The sequence below is a fragment of the Octodon degus genome, unplaced genomic scaffold (assembly GCF_000260255.1).
Source record: "Octodon degus isolate 3935 unplaced genomic scaffold, OctDeg1.0 scaffold00016, whole genome shotgun sequence".
Taxonomy (NCBI): Eukaryota; Metazoa; Chordata; class Mammalia; order Rodentia; family Octodontidae; genus Octodon; species Octodon degus.
The window spans coordinates 11,981,163-11,999,594 of record NW_004524592.1 but is presented as its reverse complement, the minus strand read 5'-3'; the positions used below and the strand labels follow the sequence as shown (position 1 = coordinate 11,999,594).

The 18,432-nt window shown below is 37.5% G+C and overlaps 1 protein-coding gene across 1 annotated transcript in view; it reads left to right on the top strand.

The window, feature by feature from the left end:
* The window catches only part of Pard3b (par-3 family cell polarity regulator beta), a 1,028,738-nt gene that overhangs the window by 804,975 nt on the left and 205,331 nt on the right, over nt 1-18,432 (top strand). The window contains exon 19 of the mRNA XM_004626728.2: nt 1,967-2,077. Coding sequence (XP_004626785.1) covers nt 1,967-2,077 — 111 coding nt within the window. The remainder of the gene's footprint in view (nt 1-1,966; nt 2,078-18,432) is intronic.

Genomic DNA, 18,432 nt, shown 5'->3' with positions numbered 1-18,432 from the left:
TGAGTCCCCCACAGCTCAACTTAACAGCATGGCTTTATTTCTTATATTTCGTCTTCATACTTTTCTACTGGATGGTTAAGACCAAGGTAAAACAGGAACTATGCAACAAGAGTTGTAGCTTTTTGGTGTGAGAAGAAATGAAAGTCTTGAATGAGGTGCTCACTAAGGTCCCTTGGCTCCCTGTCCTTATGTCACCCCATGAATTTAATGTTAAGTGACAGTGGTATTTGAGCTCTGCAGGCCTGTTTAGAAAGTTGGTTGGGTTTCAAAAATAAATCAATAAATGGCCAATGTTGTATAGATATACACAATGGAATACTATGCAGACCTAAAGAAGAACAAAATCTTGTCATTTGCAGGACAATGAGTGAAAATGGAGATAAGTATGTTAGGAAAAATTAGCCAAACTCAGGCAAGTGTCATGTTGTTCTCTTAAACATAGAAACTTACCAAAAAAGAAAAAAAAAAAAAGATGATATGAAAGAAGTGGAAGGGAATAAGGAATAGGGAAGAGGGTAAGGTTATGTGTGAAAACTGATGAAAGAAAGGCAGGGAAGTTAAAGGGGGAGGGGATGTACAAAAATATATTGTATGCTTGTACAAGCATGGCAAAACGAGACGAACCAGTCACACACACTAATGCAACTATGCCAAAAAAGAAAAACGAAGATCTGTTAGTCTTTGGTTACATGTTAAGCATAATTGTTAAGATTTTCACCACTACTGAATTATAAAAATTTAAAATTTTCAGAGTGCAGTGGCCTGGGTTTGATTGCCAGTGTGCCATGCTGGCCCCACCCCCAGGGCACCCTGAGACAGCAATTGAGATTGAGCGTGGTGACCCACACCTGTAATCCCAGTGCTTAGGAGGCTGAAAACAGGAGAATCACTATGAGCCCAATCTGTGTAGTCAGACCTTGTAGACCCTGTACTAAATACAGAAAATTAAAAAATAAAATAAAATAAATTTTTAATCTTTTCATCACATGATCTTATGCCTAATGAACAATAAATAACTGAAAGGGCCGGGGAGATGGCTCAATAGAATAAGCACTTCCCTGGCCAGCCCTGAGTTCAATCCCCAGTTCTGAAGAAAAAAAAAAAAAAACCAGCAAAGAAAGGAGAGGAATAGAGAAATTTGATATCAGTATTTTTTAAAGAGGAAAAAAATAGCAAGAACAAAGACAAAAACAATGAAACAGCACAGTAAAAGTGGTACAAATTTCATAACAAGAATAGAAAATTAATAATGGTTGCTATATTATTATCATCAAGTTTGTTACTTAGATTATCAGGCATAGGCTTGCAAGATCACACAACCAAACATTCGCTATTCCTTTCAATAAACCTTAATTTTTTTCTTTCTCCTTTCTCCTTTTAATTTTTAATTTATTTTTTAAAATTAAATTTAAAGAGAATATAAAAATAATAGATAAGGGCTAGCCTGATAGCTCAGCAGACTAAAGCATCTGTGTAGGCAGAGCCCAGAGGCTGGGGTTCAATCCCCAACCTGCCATGCTGGCCCTGCCCTGGGGTGGGTTGAGATGGTGATTGAGACTAGGCATGGTGGCATGTACCTGTAATCCTAGCACTTGGGAGGCTAAAAACAGGAGAATCACTGACTCCAATCTGTGTAATGAGACCCTGTAGACCCTGTCCTAAATACAGAAAAATAAATAAATAAATAAATAAAATAAAAATAATAGATATTAGAGACAATACACATTTCAAAGAACAAGATGAGAAGTATTCAACCCTGGTTTTATATTGTACATTGCTGTCCTAAATGAAGTTGCTCATCAATATTATTTTTCTGCTTTCATTATTTTATCTTCATTTTATACAATTGATCTTGTCTGACTTGGAATAAAAAATTATGGCTTAATGAGTTCATCTCACACATACCATAGATTTACTGCAAAGAAAACCATGACTCCCGTTCACCATCTTCTCCTTCATTCAGCAGATTCGGCAAGAAGAAAGACGGGAAGAGAGTTGAGGCTGATCCAAAAGGAGGCCCGAAGCAAGGGAACTCGCAAGAGGAGGAGCTGGAGAAATGGAAGGGGACCCGTGAAAGGTGAGCGCAAGGGTGGAGCCTTCTTTGCTGCCAGTCCGTGGTCTGCATGTCACTTGGCTATTGCCACAATCACTTGAAGAGAGTCACTTTGAGAAACAGGCTGAGTGCTGCAAAAGGGAAGGTTTCTGATCTGTAAGATTACCTGCCTTTTGGGGGAATCTTTATTATATCTTGGAGAACAAATGAACTTGTCGTTTTTATTTATAACCCTACTTTTTAAAAAAATGTTTTTGGTACATGGTCTTACTACACAGCTTGGACTTGTAGTGATCCTCCTGCTTTCAGCCTCCCCAGCGCTGGGATTAGAGGTGTGCACCACCACGCCCAGACTCTGTGGCCATCTCAGGGTGCCCAGGGTGCAGGGCCAGTGTGACATGGGGTACCAGGGATCAAACCCCAGTCCCTGCCCTTGCCTACGCAGGTGCTTAGTCTGCTGAGCTATCTTGCCGGCCCAGAACTCTACTTCTGATTCCATATCCACTCTCAGGTTTGATTATATGGTTGCATGTTTTTCCTGTGGTTTAACTGACAAATGTTTTATCTTTTAATCCAGAGGTCACTTTGATATTGATATTTGGAACTATCAAGTTCCTTGAGGTCTGTTCCTGATTTTTGACAGGCCATTGTTGTGCACCTCCCTAATTTTATTCTACTAAATCCATTTGAGTGGTGTAATTTGAGAAATGCATGTCCTTCATTTTTTTAAAAGCCACTGTCTTCTATTAGGCTATCAGCAGGCTGGAAGTATGTCGCCCATCTGTTAGAGGGTCCGCTTCGTTTACTGGAATAATGACACTTTGCAGGCCTCAGTTCCCCACTTTGAGCAACGTAATGTTTCATTCAGACAAGAGGTCCTTCACGTACCTGGAGGTTACGTCTGGCACTTCTCCTAAATGGATGTGTAAATGTCTGATTCGGAAATATGTAATTGAATATTTGTATTTCTCCTCAAAATTCTTCACATGCTCAACTAAAGCTTGAAGTAAGACTGAGAGGATGCAAAACTAGCATTAATTTTAAGTATATAACTCTGGCCTTATCATATAGGAAGTCAGATTTATTCAACTTTTTGTTTGCATATTAAGTTACATTAGTTCTACTAATTTTTAAAGAGGCAGCTCTTGTTTTTATTTTGTTGCTCTAGTATGTGTATGAGGAAAATCACATTTATTCATTGTGTTTTCTAGTACATAGCAGGGTGAGAGTATATACTATTAACCTTTGACCCCATCTTGTAGTCTATTCCTGTGGAGAAGGCTGACTTTATCACTAGTGGAAAAAAAAGCTACTTAGTCCTTTCTTGTTTTGGGGGAGGTTGATAAGCTCCATGCCAGGGTCACCAGAGCAGTTAAAAGGAAATCAGGAGTTATACATTATTGTTTACTATTCACCTGACAGAGCTACCACAAAGACAGGAAAGATATTCTCCACCATACCCCAAGACTCAGTAATCCTATAGTGTAAAATAAAGTTCAGGCTCAGGTTTTAATGCACATATTGGCAAAGGCATCTGTGTAGGGAACCTGTACCATAGATCAGTGCTGGCAAAGCCCTGGCACGCGTGCTGCAGATGGGCACACCCGGCCCTCTCTGCCAGCACACAGGCAAGGCTTGCCCCAGCTGCAGGGCATTGGATAACTGTTGTTTTTTCTAAAACTAAAACCTCAGTATTTGGGTTTAACTGCAGCTTAGGTACTTTGTGATAAATAAGTAGGTTTTGGCTTGTAATTTGGGCACTCAGTCTCTAAAAGATTCACCATCCTGGCGTGGGGCTTGGTTGCACCCCTGACTTCACTCACTAAGGCTCTGCATCCTGTCTCATCTTCAGGAGACTGAGCCTTTTGCTGAAATGCAGACATGACTTTTTTTTGCAGCTATGAACTTGCTTGAAATGGGGGTAAAAAATTCACAGTAGCTGGGGAGCTCTGTGCCAGCTAGAAAATTGATAACCCATAAAATAAGGTGGGTTGTCTTTAAGCAAGAGTTCATTTCCTTTCTGGTTTTGCCTTGAGGAAGCAGGTGCCTCAGGGAGTTCTGTTCTTAGAAGCAGGGCTGTAAATTCACCTCAGCTAACTATATAGACTTCAGGTCCAATTTTCTTAAAATACGTCTGGTCAAAATATTGAAAGAACTCTACTATTAGCCTCCACTGAAACCATTCCCCACACGTGAACACATAAAACACATCTTATAGGGGATTCTAAAGACAACACTGTCTCAATCAAGTGCTCCAGGAAGAGGTTGAAGGAGCTGATTTAATGGCTGTGTGCTGTAGAATGGATGACCAGGAGCATTTCATCAGCTCAGGGGCTGGGGCCATGGAGCTGGAGGAGGATGCTGAGCATCTGGCCTCGCTCCCAAGCCTGGCATCCAGCTCCTTGGCTCTCTGTCATCCCTAGGAAACCAGCTCACAGCTCCCAAAGTACTCAGCAAGGGCATCACACCACATGGGATAGCCATGGGAAAATACATGAATTAGATAGGGAATAGTGATTAAGGCTACTATTGTCTTTTTCCTCCTAATGTATTTGAAGTTTGTTTCCTTGACATGGTTTGAGCTGTCCTATTGATTGCCTGTTCCATCTGAGCTGTCATAAGTATAATTAATAGTTTTGCTTAGCATATCTCATTTTCATAGTATTGAAAGGTTTTAAGTAAAATATATAGCATGCAGTACTAGAACCAGCTAGGGCCAGTTTATAAGAATGGGTTGTTAAACTTTCAAGAATTTGATGACTTGGCTGTTTAAACATCGGTAACTTGAACTGGGCCATGGTGGGGATTTTTACAACACAGAAACTGGCAACTGCAAAGGTCCAGTTTACCAACACAACATTACAGGTGTAGAATAATTCTCTTCAATGCTTCTATCATAAAAAAGGAGGCAGAAAAAATGTCCCAGTCAAGCCACATAGCTTTTATACCAGTATTCCTCAAAATGTGGCCCATGGACCACCTAGGCGAGAAGGACTCCCTAGAGGAGCTCATTAAAAATGGAGATTCATGAGGACCATTCTCCACTTGCAGAATCCAGATCCTGAAAGCTGGAACCCAGCCATCTGCAGTCAGAGATTTTTCATTCTAACGTGAGAATGACTGGTTTGGAGAAATAGCGCTGAAACATTGAACTAGTCTTACTTTATGAAAAACATAATGCTTTTTTCCTCTCTGAAGCATACCACCTGACCGCATACTCTGATAAAAAGCGAGGGGCCCTTGCCACGCCCTCTCACCTAAGTAAATGCTAGTCCCTTTCTCTAGAATGCCTCTTTCCCCTGCCAGCATACTTACAAAGCATGAAAGTTCATCAAGAAAATTCCAGAAGCATAAAGAACTATGAACGCTATTAAAACAATATGTAATTCCACCCAGGCCCATAACCACTATTAATATTTTAATGAATTTCTTTCCTATTTACATATGTCCTTTGAAAACCTTGTATCCACTCTGCATATACAACATCTTGCTGTTTTCACAGCCTTATATAGCAGATATTTCTCCATGCCATTAATGTTTCGGAAGTGTCATTTTTACCACTGCCTAATATTCTGTAGTAACAGCATGCACTAAGTTATTTGCCCTTTATTGTCGAAGTAGTCTGTTTATATTTTGTGACTTTCCCAGATGATACATTCATGAGCATCCAGGAACTAAAGTCCTTACAGATTCCTTCTTAAATCATGTAATTCTTATCAAAGATTCAGCAGCCTAGTAACTGCTTTACCTTAGGTTTTTTTTTTTTAATCATAAGTTTACAGTATGCAGTGGCTGCATGCCTCGGGGGAGCTGGTGCAGAATGAAGATACAGCTTCATTCTGTTTTCTGCCCCTTCCTCCTCTCTTCACCCCCCCATCTCTTGGTCCCCTTCCCGTTGACAAAATATCTATATCTTGACTTCCTATTATCTGTCTTCTATTTTGTTCTGTATTTATAGTTTGGGTTTCTCAAATATTTTTAAACATCAAGGAAACCAGGTGCTACTTAAGCCCATGTGTCTATTTGCTTCACTTAACATTCTGGTCTCAAGATGCATCTGTGGTCCCACAAATGGCTCTAGTGTATCTTTCATTATAGTACAGTAGTGCTTCATTGTGTGTAAATGCCACATTTTCTTTATCCATGCATCTATTGGTAGATACATGGGCTGCTTTCAGCATTTACTTATTATGACTTGTGCTACTGTAAAATGGATGTGCACATGTCACTGTGACATGATGGCTGTATCTTTGGGAGGATACCTAACTGGGTTAAATGGAATTTCTATTTTTAGTTTTTTGAAGAATCTCCATCCTGGCTTTCATACTGGCAATCTAACCTCCACACTTTATATCATAGTTATATTATACTTCTTCATTTGTCCTATTATTTTTTTATGATTTTTGTATCAATTTATCTACATACCTGATTTCTGAAATCATACCATTTTATGCCACATAGGAATAGCTTAACCATAGTTATAACTATGAAAGGTTAAAAAAATAAAGTCCTAACATATTAGATTGGAGGAACAGAGTCTAGTACAGTGACTTTAATAGGAGGAAACCATTCTGATGTTCCAAGGGAAGTGTGGCTGTGCCTGGAGATATTTTTGATTCTCATACCTGCAGTGGCATGGAAGGGGAGGAGCTGCTACTGCCTTGTGCGGGGCAGAATCCTAAACCTTCCACAGTGTGCAGTACAGCCACTCAGCAATGAATTATCAAACCCTATGTATCAGTACTGCAGAGTCAAAAGCCCCTGTTCTGACGTCCAGACTTCACAAAGCATAAGAGAATGCTCTTGGATGTCCAAAAGCCATTGCTTCGTGATATCCTGTGGATAATACAGGGAAATACATAACGTACCAGATGACGTGATCTTCGAAGAACTGTTAGCTATTGTACAAATTGTATGGAAATATCACTGATGAGTATTTTATCAGTATAAACTTGCAAAGCTAAAGGCTTACTAGAGAATGTATTAGCCCCGGCAGCTGAGCACTAACATTAGAGATGGTGACCTGGTGATCAGATTATGAATACTGAGTTACTGCAGGGGTTAATAATAGGCATGACGCCATAAGCATCTGGACAATGGAGCAAATCAAACAGAAAAAAGTTAACGGGAAGAAATAGAAAGTCTAGTGTTCAGGTCCAAAAATGAACTATACAAACACAGGATGTGGAAGATTTGACTGAATACCAAATACATGAAACATTTGCCTGATGGTTTTTGTTGAGGGTGAGTTTTGCATGAGTCAGCATGAGGCTATGCCTGTGAAAAGCTTGATCAAGTTCTAGGCTGTATGACTGAAAACTCCCATACAAAATGAAGGAAGAAGCAATATTTTGCACTTTACGCTGCTCAGATCACCCCTGGACTAGCCTCTCTTGCCTATGGATAATGGGGGTCCTTACTCTCTAACTTAGGAAAAACCTTGAAGGAACTGGTGAAAGAGCTGACACTTAGCTGATTTCACAGGCTCAAAGAACTGTCACTGTGAAAAGGGATTAGATTTATGGCCCGGCATCATCTTTATCATGTTCTACTTTATCAATTTGCATCTATCTGCTTGCTTATTCACCTTCCACTCATTTACTTATTTACTTGGAGATACTAGTGCAGCATCGCTGAAGAGAGACAAACTTCAGTTCAATAGAAAAAAAAACCTAAAAATTAGAATGCATTTTGAAGCCATCTGTATGATGATACTAGAAATGTCTAATAAGAAGCCAGTGATTACATTTAGAAAGGATTAGTTCATCAGGTAAATATTGGAATTTTATAAACTTCAAGCACTGATATATTTCCTTCCTTGCCTTAATTATATGTGTACATATTCAAATAAATAAAATATTAGTTTATGAAATTGAATTCATTAAGCCATATAGCATCGAAAATATTCACATGCATCATTAATGCTGCATTTATCCTTAGATGATCTCTAGGGCCTTTCTCAGATATTAGAGCCTGAGAAATATCTAAATACTAAGGGTAGAATCACATCCAATGTGTAAAATCACATTGAATTTTCTCAAAAAGTTTTTCTTGAACCCGTCATGGCACTGGATTTTGGTGGTGTATACGCCATTCCTGAGTGTATAAGGCCAAGTTTCTTGCTTGAGATCGTGTGGCACGATTGCCTTAGTCTCATATTTTATTTTCTGAGTTTATGGTGTGACCCCTCCTGACCCAGTCAAGCAGTCTATGGCATTAAATAAATATTTCTGTTCATGCTTCGCTGAGATTTGCCATAATAAAACGTTAGTTTCGAAGGCTTTGTTCATTGCTAGAAGGAGGATCAATTTTGTTTTCAAAGATTATTTCTCCTAGAATCTGTTATCCAGCTAAATTAAATCAGCATCTTCCACAGATTCAGATTACATAATTCCACTAATTATGTAAATTAGTATCATGAACTAACAGCAAAAGATTGTTTTAATTTGTCCGTAATTTATTTTTTGGTTGTTTAATTCTAAAATCTAAGTTTATAACTTTCTGCAAATTGTGAAATTAACAAGGTTCTTGGACCTATAATTTACCTAAGTATTTGTATTTTTAATGCCAGGTGGAGATTGGCTGAAGAAAAATACTCTTCTCCTACACTGTTCCCTGCTTATTTGGGAATATTGCACTGAGAATACTCATTGACACCAAAGGCTGTCTTCCATTAAAGTCCCATAATACCAACCTAGAAATAAAATTCACTGTATGCAACCTCTTACTGAAATTGAAAACAAATTTTAATAACATATGAGTTATGTATTCCAAAACTTGGTATTCCGCCTATACTGTGTCAAAGTTTATTTCGCAGGGAGATCACTTGTGTGGTAATTAAACATTGCAGTTGGAGATCTTATTAGAGTCTTAGCAGGATAAATGGGGGTGGGGGATCAATGGCTCCAGCTTCACAATTGAGAAGTATGGAAACATATGGCTCTTGTTTTCAACAACTGGCCTGAGCAGAATGCCTAAGTGAGAGTGAAGCTCAGATTTAGAAAAGTTAATCAGTTTCAATGTCTGAATTCAAGGTTCTTAGTTTTCTTTCCTTTCGGGAAGCCTTCCAAGAGCTGCAGAGGCTTCTCCTTTGCCTTATCAGCCAAGCTGCTTGTGGCTTGTTCCCTTAGTTTAAATCAATACATGTGTTTTTGATATTTGGCAAACCAAGATTTAATTATGCAGCTGCAAGTTCCTCACATAAACCAAATGCATCTTAGAGATATAAAAACATTCAGAAACCATTTATAGTTTGAGAATTCAAGTAGGTGAAAATCTATTCCCAACCTCTCAGCATTATATTTAATTATCAAGGACTTTTATGTTACTGGAAATTGAAATGAAACCCAGAATAAGGCTAGAGTTTATCCAACATTTGTTCATATTGAAAAATGAAGATGCTTATTGTAGTCTAGAAGGAAAAGGAAGGTAGTTCATTCTAAATTAATATTTTAGTTGTAACCTATGTGTGCATTAGACTCTTACACATATAAAGCAACAAATAAATTGATAAGAGTTTGACATTTTTATATCCTAAAAAAGAGTGGATGTTTTATTAAAAGAAACCAGAAGGTTGATTTCTTTAATTTGCCAAGTGACTCTTGATAATTAATTATTTACTGAACTTAAACTTTGGCACTATTTAAACTGTTGAAAACACCCAGGCTTTGGCATGGTTACATAAAAATGATTAATTCAACATAGTCTTACTCATCACTGAATAGCCCTGTCTTTTACAGTAGAATTTGCTAGGTCCTGTGGTTTGGGTAAAATAAAATTTTGGAATGCTTCCCAGTTTTAATAGTCCCAATTTATTATTACCACTGAACCCTGATCAGATCATGGGCTGGATTAGATCCCAGTTTTTCAAAATGCCCCAATTTATGGCTCCCTTAGAATTCTGATAACAATGTGTATTTGAATAGGGTTTTGGTTGGCTACAAAAGATCCGGTTAATTACTTTTAGATTCTTATTAGATCATCACTGCATGGAAGTTATGAAAAATATTACTAAATGGTGCTTCTCGGGGCAAGGGCATGTTCTCATTTTACGCTGACAGAAAGAAGCTATCAGATTTCTATTTTTCTTAGTACTAACCATCTCAATGAATGCAAAGAGCTTTGCTGTATACCGGCAACTACTGTTAATGCTTGTGTTAAGAAGGATATATTCCTTTTTTGCAGCAAAGATGAAAAACAGACACAGAGGCAGAATGCTAAGTAGTAGATGAACACTAAGAACAAACAGTAGCACAGGAGTCCTACATCCCCCTCACCCTTTATATACTTTATTCAGGAGCCCTCTTCAGAATTTTTTTTTAAATTATAGGAGTAAGGAGTGGGAAGTAGGGAGGATGGGGTATCTTTCATATTTGTAAATGTATTTGATATTTGTTAAATCTATCTTCTCAGAAGTGCTTATGGTCACCAACAAAACTTGGCAAATTACTGTATTCCTATAGACAAGAAATGGGAACACCTACATCCTAATGCCATGCCAGCATTTTTTTATGAGCCAAAATCCTTTTATGGAATTTGAATCAATTTTAGAAGTGCTGTATAAGCAACTGCTTGTCAGCCGAACTGGATTAATACATAAAATGAATCACTAGATTGGCATGCTTTCCAGCAGTCATTTAGACAAACTTCTAAAAGTATACCAGCTCTTTAAAATTATTTTAAAAGAATGCTCTTATATTCATATACTCTGGAGTACCATATTACATTACTGTATGCAACTGTAGTCCTGTCAAAATAGATTCTAAAGAGGAATTATGCTCTACTATATGGAGTGATTCTGCTGAAATGTTTAAAATATAGGATCAGATAGAAAGTGGGAATGAGCTCTAAGAAATTTCATTGATCCAGGATACTTGGTTTTAATATACCCATATTTTATATATTTCATATTACTGTAATCAACAAACTTTAGTAATTCACTTGAATTTGTGACAATCAGAGATACAAGTCAGTTGGACTTAATGGAGATTATGCACAGCAGAAGCAGGATTGAGGTGAGCATTATGGGAAAACTTTGGAGGACTCTAGGTAGAAAGCTATATGGTGACTGAAAGCTCCCATTGTATCGCTTGCTTTCATGGCTTTAGATAGGGTACATTCTTATAGTTTCTCTTTTTACTACTATGAACTGAACTGGCATTAATAATACTTTAGGTCTTGATTTTATATATTTCGCTAGATAAGATACTTTACAACTGTTAAGTTCTTTACTGGAAAAAAATGTCTAAAACTTAGAACTGCAAAAAAATTAAATGACTCCAGAATATTTACTATAAACTAGTTTGGGAGTTGATAATGTGCTTATAAACTAATTTTCTAAAAGTGCTCAGAAAAATTTAGATATATAAAACTTTTATAATTCAAAAAAGATTTTCTAGAATGTTGTCTCATATTTGTTCTCATTTGGACATATGTTATATCATATTCTGCTTTGGAAGGGTTTCATGACAACACATCTACCCTGAAAGTCAAGATCAGTTTCAGTTATCTGCCCTACCATCTTTTGTGTTAGAATCCTAAGTAAGCCTTTGAGAGTCAAGTATCAAGCCTTGCGCATGTTTTTCCATATGTGTTGAGCAGTTTTATAGATCTTTGATCTTGATTTGGAGTCACTTTGCCCCCTGGGAGCATTTTTAGTAGTTACTATATGAAGATGTGCTACTGTGATTTAGCAGATACAAAACAAAGATGTTTCTCAAAATCCAGCAAACATAGCAGAGCACACTACACAAAGAATCTGGTCCAAGATAGCAGTTCTACCAAGGCTGAGAGTTCTTTTTTTAGATAAATCAATACATATCACAGACCTATGTATATCTATTTAGAGACAACTGCAGCATAAACATTGAATTAAGTTCTGTAGTTGAACCTGAGACTGCATATTTAGAGACTGGTTCTCAAATCATGGTTATTCATACCGTGTTTGGCACCAGCTGACATAGTTGCAGGGGAGGCCTGAGTGAGTGGGACCGGCGTGGACTGCATAACAGTACTGTCTTAATATTTAATTACCTGAGTCCTCAGTGTTCTCATCTGTGAAATCAGAAGTCTGTGTTTTAGTTTGAAAATGAGAAATAGTATTTATAAAGCACAAACCTGATACCCTCTGGATCAGTGATGGGGAACTTTTTAGAGCTTTTGATGATATGGACTGTACACTGTGACACTGATGCCATAGGTTTGCCACTACTGCTGTACGTGCTCAGTGTTACAGCCTGAACTACGTTAGGATTAAAGCCTCCCAAGCACCCACTCGGTGGCCTTTGGGAGCCTGCAATGCTCTGACACACACCATCTGTGCACATTGCTGAATTGGATCCTGCCATGATGAAGAAAGCCAACTTGAGTACAGACGGTTACCCAGCTTGGAAGGGTTCCAGATGCTTCCATTCAAAAAGCTTCTCCTCATTTCTTATTGATCACTAGTTGGAAATTGCTCCTTAAGCAGAGTGAGCTTGGCATCAGACAGCAGCACAGTAGCACGGGAGTGCTGGCTGCAGCCAGGGCTTGGCAGCCATGGAAACAAATGCAGGAGAAGGGACATAACTGGTGTGGGCTCCTGCCAGCTTCTCCAAGTGCAGAGGGTGTGTGCCTGAAGAAAACACTTGTAACCACAGTCATTAAACTCACAGAGTCTTCATTTTCATATTTCTGTTACTGTAATAAGGGAGTGAGATAACACTGATCTGCTAATATTTTGAATCCAAGAAAACAGAATCAAAATCTTTGATAAGAATGGAATCAAAATCATTTTTCCCCAATCCATTCCCTTTCCTGACCCATCTTTGCCCTGGAGTCTGTTTACTAACTTTACAGTGAATTTTAGGTAACTTCAGATTAATGGCTATAAAAAAAAAAAACTAACTGCTTTCTGAGGCTCAAAGTCTTGTCTTGATCTGCTTTGTATCCTTTGTTTAATTTCACTTTCGAAAAATAAGGAGGTTGAAATGAATGGCATTTTTAAAAATCTGCTCCTTTATGAGGCCACTTACAAAAACCCTCCCTTTTAACAGTAAATAGTGAAATCTTTAGATAAAAGAAGTATTCTTGTTTTAGAAAAATTTAACAAATACATAAAAATTTGTGAGATTATGGTTCTTTAAAGCAGAGATTACTAAATATGACAGGTTGGAGGTGTCAGTAATATAGGTTGAGTATCCTTTATCTAATATGACTATCTTCAGAAAAGTTTCAGAGTTTGAAATTTTTCTGAGTTTTGGAATATTTGCATTAATTTTAATGACTGGACATCCTGAATCAAAAATCTGAAACCCTAAAATCCAAATCTACGCTGGCCAGATAGCTCAGTGGATTAAAGCACCTGCTTAGGCAGACCTAGGGACCAGGGTTCAATCCCTGGCATGCTGTGCTGGCCCCGTCCCTGGGACATGCTGAGATGGCAATTGAGACTGGGTGTGGTGGTACATGCTTGTAATCCCAGCGCTTGGGAGGCTGAAAACAGGAGGATCACTATGATTCCAATCTGTGTAGTGAGATCCTGTAGACTCTATACAAAATACATAAATAAAATAAAATAAAATCCAAATCTATTTCAAAATAATATCAATAACCAAAATATTTCAGATTTCAAAGTATTTGGGATCTTTTAGGTTAGAGATGCTCAATTTATAATCTGTGTCTAAAACTTTCAGTAGCTTTCTATTGCCTGTTGTAATAGTCCAAACAATTTGGACTACTGTATCTAACTGTATTCTAACTTTCTAATTATAGTATGTATTGTTGGATAAAATTATCCACTTTTTCAGCTAATCTGGAGTGTTCATGTTTTTTGAGATTGCATGGTAACATGAGTTCCATTCTTAATATCACTTCACCTAGCTGAAACTGCCTTTCCCTGCCTATGTTGTCCATGACATTGGAGATGCACTGAAATCTCACTTCTACAGTTATACCTTCCCATACAGTCTAAATTAGAAGAAAATTATTTCATTAAATATTTGAGCTGTTACTTAATTGTTCTCATCTTTCATGTCTTTAAAAAATGGCCATATGACCATCATAGCAGTATTGTGAAGATTAAAGGAGATACTGAAGTGAAGCATTTGAAATAGTGCCAGGCATGGAGATGTTCAATAAATGGTAAATATATTAGTCAGTTTTCCTGTTGATAGAACAAAATAGCTAATGACCATGAATTAAAGGAGCTAGGGCTTACTTGGCTCATGGTTACAGAGGGTTAAGTCCATGGTTTCATATCTGGCTGTCTTCAAAGCAGAAGCTCCATGGTGCGCTAGGACTTGGCCCATTATCAAGAACAATTAGACAAGAAAAAAAAAAATATATATATATATATATGAAAGTCAAATTATCATTATTTGCAGATGATATGATCCTCTACATGGAAAACCCAATTCCACCAGAAGAGACTCCTAAAATTGATAATCAAATTCATTAATATAGCAGGATACAACATTAACACATAAAAGCCAATAGCAATTCTATACCCCAATAATAGATTCATCAAGAACGAATTTAGGAGAAACATACTACTTATAATGGCAACAAGAAAAATTAAATAATAAAAAAGTTAACCTAACTAAAGAATGAAATACCACTACAAGGAAAACTATAGTACTCTAAGAAGGAAATACAAGAGGACATCAGAAAATGGAAAGACATGCCCTGTTCATTGATAGACAGAACCAATATAGTCAAAATTACCACATTTCCATAGTGGATGTACTTATTAAACACATTATCAATCAAAATATTCACACCATTCTTCACAGAAATGGAAGCAACAATCCTAAAATTCATATGGGACCAGAAGATACTCAGAATAACAAAAGCAATCTGGGTGAAAATAGCAGAAGACATGACAATCCTGGACTTGAAGTTATATTACAAAGCTACAACAATAAAATCAGGATAGTACTGATAGAAAAACAGTCGTGTGGATCAATGGAACAGAGCAGAGGATCTGGAAACACCCCTGAGCACATTCAACTATTTGATCTTTTACAAAGGAACCAAAAACACATACTAGAGGAAAGATAACCTCTTTGCTGAGTGGTGCTGGAAAAATTGGCTATCTACATGTAGAAGAATGAATCTAGGCCTATATCTCATCATGTATTAAACTAAATCAAAATGGATCAAAGAACTAAATATTGAAATAGAAACACTTAACTTTTTGGAAGATAAACTAAGAAAATCCTTAAAGTCATAGATGTAAGGCAAGAACTTTCTGAACAGCTCCCCAGTGCACAGGAAATAATACAGTGAATCAATAAATAGGATCATAGTAAATTAGAAAGTTTTTGCACAGCAAAGGAAACAACCAATACAGTGAAAAATTAACCCACAGATCAGGGAAATCTTTCTCCATCTTCCTCCAATAAAGGGTTAATATCTAGAATATATGTATACAGAACTCAAAGCAATCGGATCCCCTAAGCTAAAATACCCAATCAAAAAATGAGCAAGTAAAATAACCAGATACTTCATAGAAGAAGTACAAATGGCCAATAAATATATGAAGAAATGCTCAAAATCACTAGACATTAAAGAAACACAAATGGAAACAACACTGCACTTTCACCTTTTTCCCAGTGAAAATGTCCATCATCAAAAATCAAATAATAGCTGCCGGGGAGATAGCTCAGTAGAATAAGTGCTTACTTGGCAAGCGCAGGGCCTGAGTTCAATCCCCAGTTCTGCCAAAAAAAATAAAATAGTAACAATTGCTCATAGGTCAGCAGAGATATAGGAGCACTTTGATATTATTGCTAAGAATATAAACTAATATAACCACTATGAAAATCAGTACTGAGATTCCTGAAAAACTCAAAGTAGCAATTCCATTTGATCCAGCTATTCACCATCTAGGCACCTCCCCAAAAAGAGTTAAAGACATTATATCCTAGTGCTACTTGCATACCAATGTTTACGGCAGCCTTATCATAATAGCTAAGTCTTGGAAGCAGTCTATATGTCCATCAGCAAGTGAATAAAGAAAGCGGGGAATTTACACACAGTGGAGTACTTTTCTGCCATAAAGCAATACACATGAGTCATTTGTAAGCAAATGGATCCACCTTGAGACTATAATGGTAAGAGAAATAAATCTGACACACACTTAAATATCACATGGTTTCTCCATTATGAAAAGCTAAAATAATAAATAGAGAGCAAAATAAAAGATAGGTAATAAGAAATAGGGAAAGAGATATTTCTCATATAGGAAGGGAATTAAGAAATCAAGGATGGAGGAGGAGAGGGAAGGGAAAAGGATGAGAAAAGGAATTAAAATGTATTACATCTATGTACTAACTCTTCACAAGGAATATAAACACTACGTACTGCAAATATGTACTAAGAAAGAAAGAGACAGAGACAGAGAGAAAAGAAAGGCAGCACAAGAACACTGTTCTCCCCATAACAGCCACGAAGCAGGCAGAACAATAGCCAGAGGGAGAGAGAAGAGCTATGCCCTCCTCAGACACACCCTAGCCTAGACCTCACCTCCTGACATTCCTGCTAGCTATGAACTCCTGAATGAATCCAGTCACCTTCCCAAAACCCTGAACATCTGAGACTTTGTACAGATATTTAAGATCTACGTCATAATAGTGAATTTGTTTTTCTTAGTCATGGTCTCTATTTAAGTGAAAATGAACATTAATACCAAACAGTGCTGAGATTGAAACCTAGCTTTTCCCAGTACTGGCTGTATACATTTTGCTGAAGTTTTCTGAACCTCCACTTGCTCATTCAGAAAAGAAGGAAGTGGTGGGAGGGGGTAACAGAGACAGACAGACAGAGAGACAGATAGACAGACAGAGACAAAGAGAGATAGAATTTAAAGTTCCTGAAAAATTTGAGATGAACTACTTAAAAGTACCTAAAATTGGGGGCCTTCCCCTTAGCTCAGTTCTTTAAGTGCCTGCTTAAACAAAGCAGTGAGGCTCAGGTTGCTGTGGTTCGATCCCCAGAACTCAAGCCAGCCAAACCTGACCTGAAGGCATTTTGAGCCAGCCAAAAAAAAAAAAAAAACCTAAAATTGTGCATTGCACTTAGTACACACACATTGTTATTATTGTTGTTATTTTTCTGCATTAAACTGTAGATGTTTACAATTATAATCATGCTTTATCTCTCTTACAAACTTGTAATTGCCTTGGGGTAAGGACCATATCCCAATCATTTTTCTCTAAGCATCAAATAAATTAGGTTTCACAGTTTAAGCACTCAATAAGTAGTTGTTGAATAATGGATGAATGAATGAATGAATGAATGAACAAATATAAACCCATGCTGATTTTAGTTTTATTTTTCATGTGAGTAATTGCTTGAATGGAACTAAGAGGCAGAATAGGCTGAATCATGATGGACAAAGCCATATAGTTTACAGAATAAGACTTTCCTGTGAACTATGAAATGTCAGAAAAGACGAGGGCATTTGTAACTGGCACTAAGGCAGTAGGGCAGCAAAAACACACCAATGAAGCATAGTGGCAAATTTCCCTTTCACTAAACTCAATCCTGAGAGACGAGACCTTAAAGTGAATCAATTTCATCCAGTTCACAAACTAGTGAAAATGCTATGGATCCTGAGTATATTTTTTGTTCTGTGTTGTTTTTGTTTTTATTTTTATTTTATTTGTGTGTGTGTGTGTGTGTGTGTGTGTGGCCAGCTTAGCCCACCAGCGAGTGGGGCTGGCTGGCATGTGGTGCTGGGGATTGAACCGCGGTCCCTGTGCTTTGCTAAGCTTGTTCTAAATAGGTGCTTTAGACCACTGAGCCATCTCACCAGCCCCTGTTTTTGTTTTTAATTGGGGTCTTGTCCTTTTCCTCTTCCATTGGCTCAAATTTAACCACCTGCAAGTGTCTTTAGGGACCATTCACTTTAACCTTTTAAAATGAAACATTTAGGACCTGGAGATGTAGCTCAGTGGCATAAGCGTCTGCCTGGTAAACACAAGGTCCTGAGTTTGATCCCTAGTTGTTGAAGAAACACACACACACACACACACACACACACACACACACACTGTCCTTGGCATACTTCTGTCAAAGGACTTTTCATACTGTATTTGGCACTGATTCCACCATAATTCTCCATACATTTCTACATTTCAGGAGGCAGTCACTAAAATCTGTAAGGAAGGGTCATGAACACTGAAAGTGGCCATCTGTAGTATACCAGGTAACACAGTATAGTAGTACCTCTCAGGGAGCTGCTATTACTCAACCACAAGTTCATAATTATTACTCCACATACATTACCTTTGAATTAGAGCCTTTATCTGATAAAACATTCCTTACTCTATACTCTCCTGAAATTTCATCTTTTCTTTACATTTGTACCATAATCTCTTGAAGCATAAATTATTATT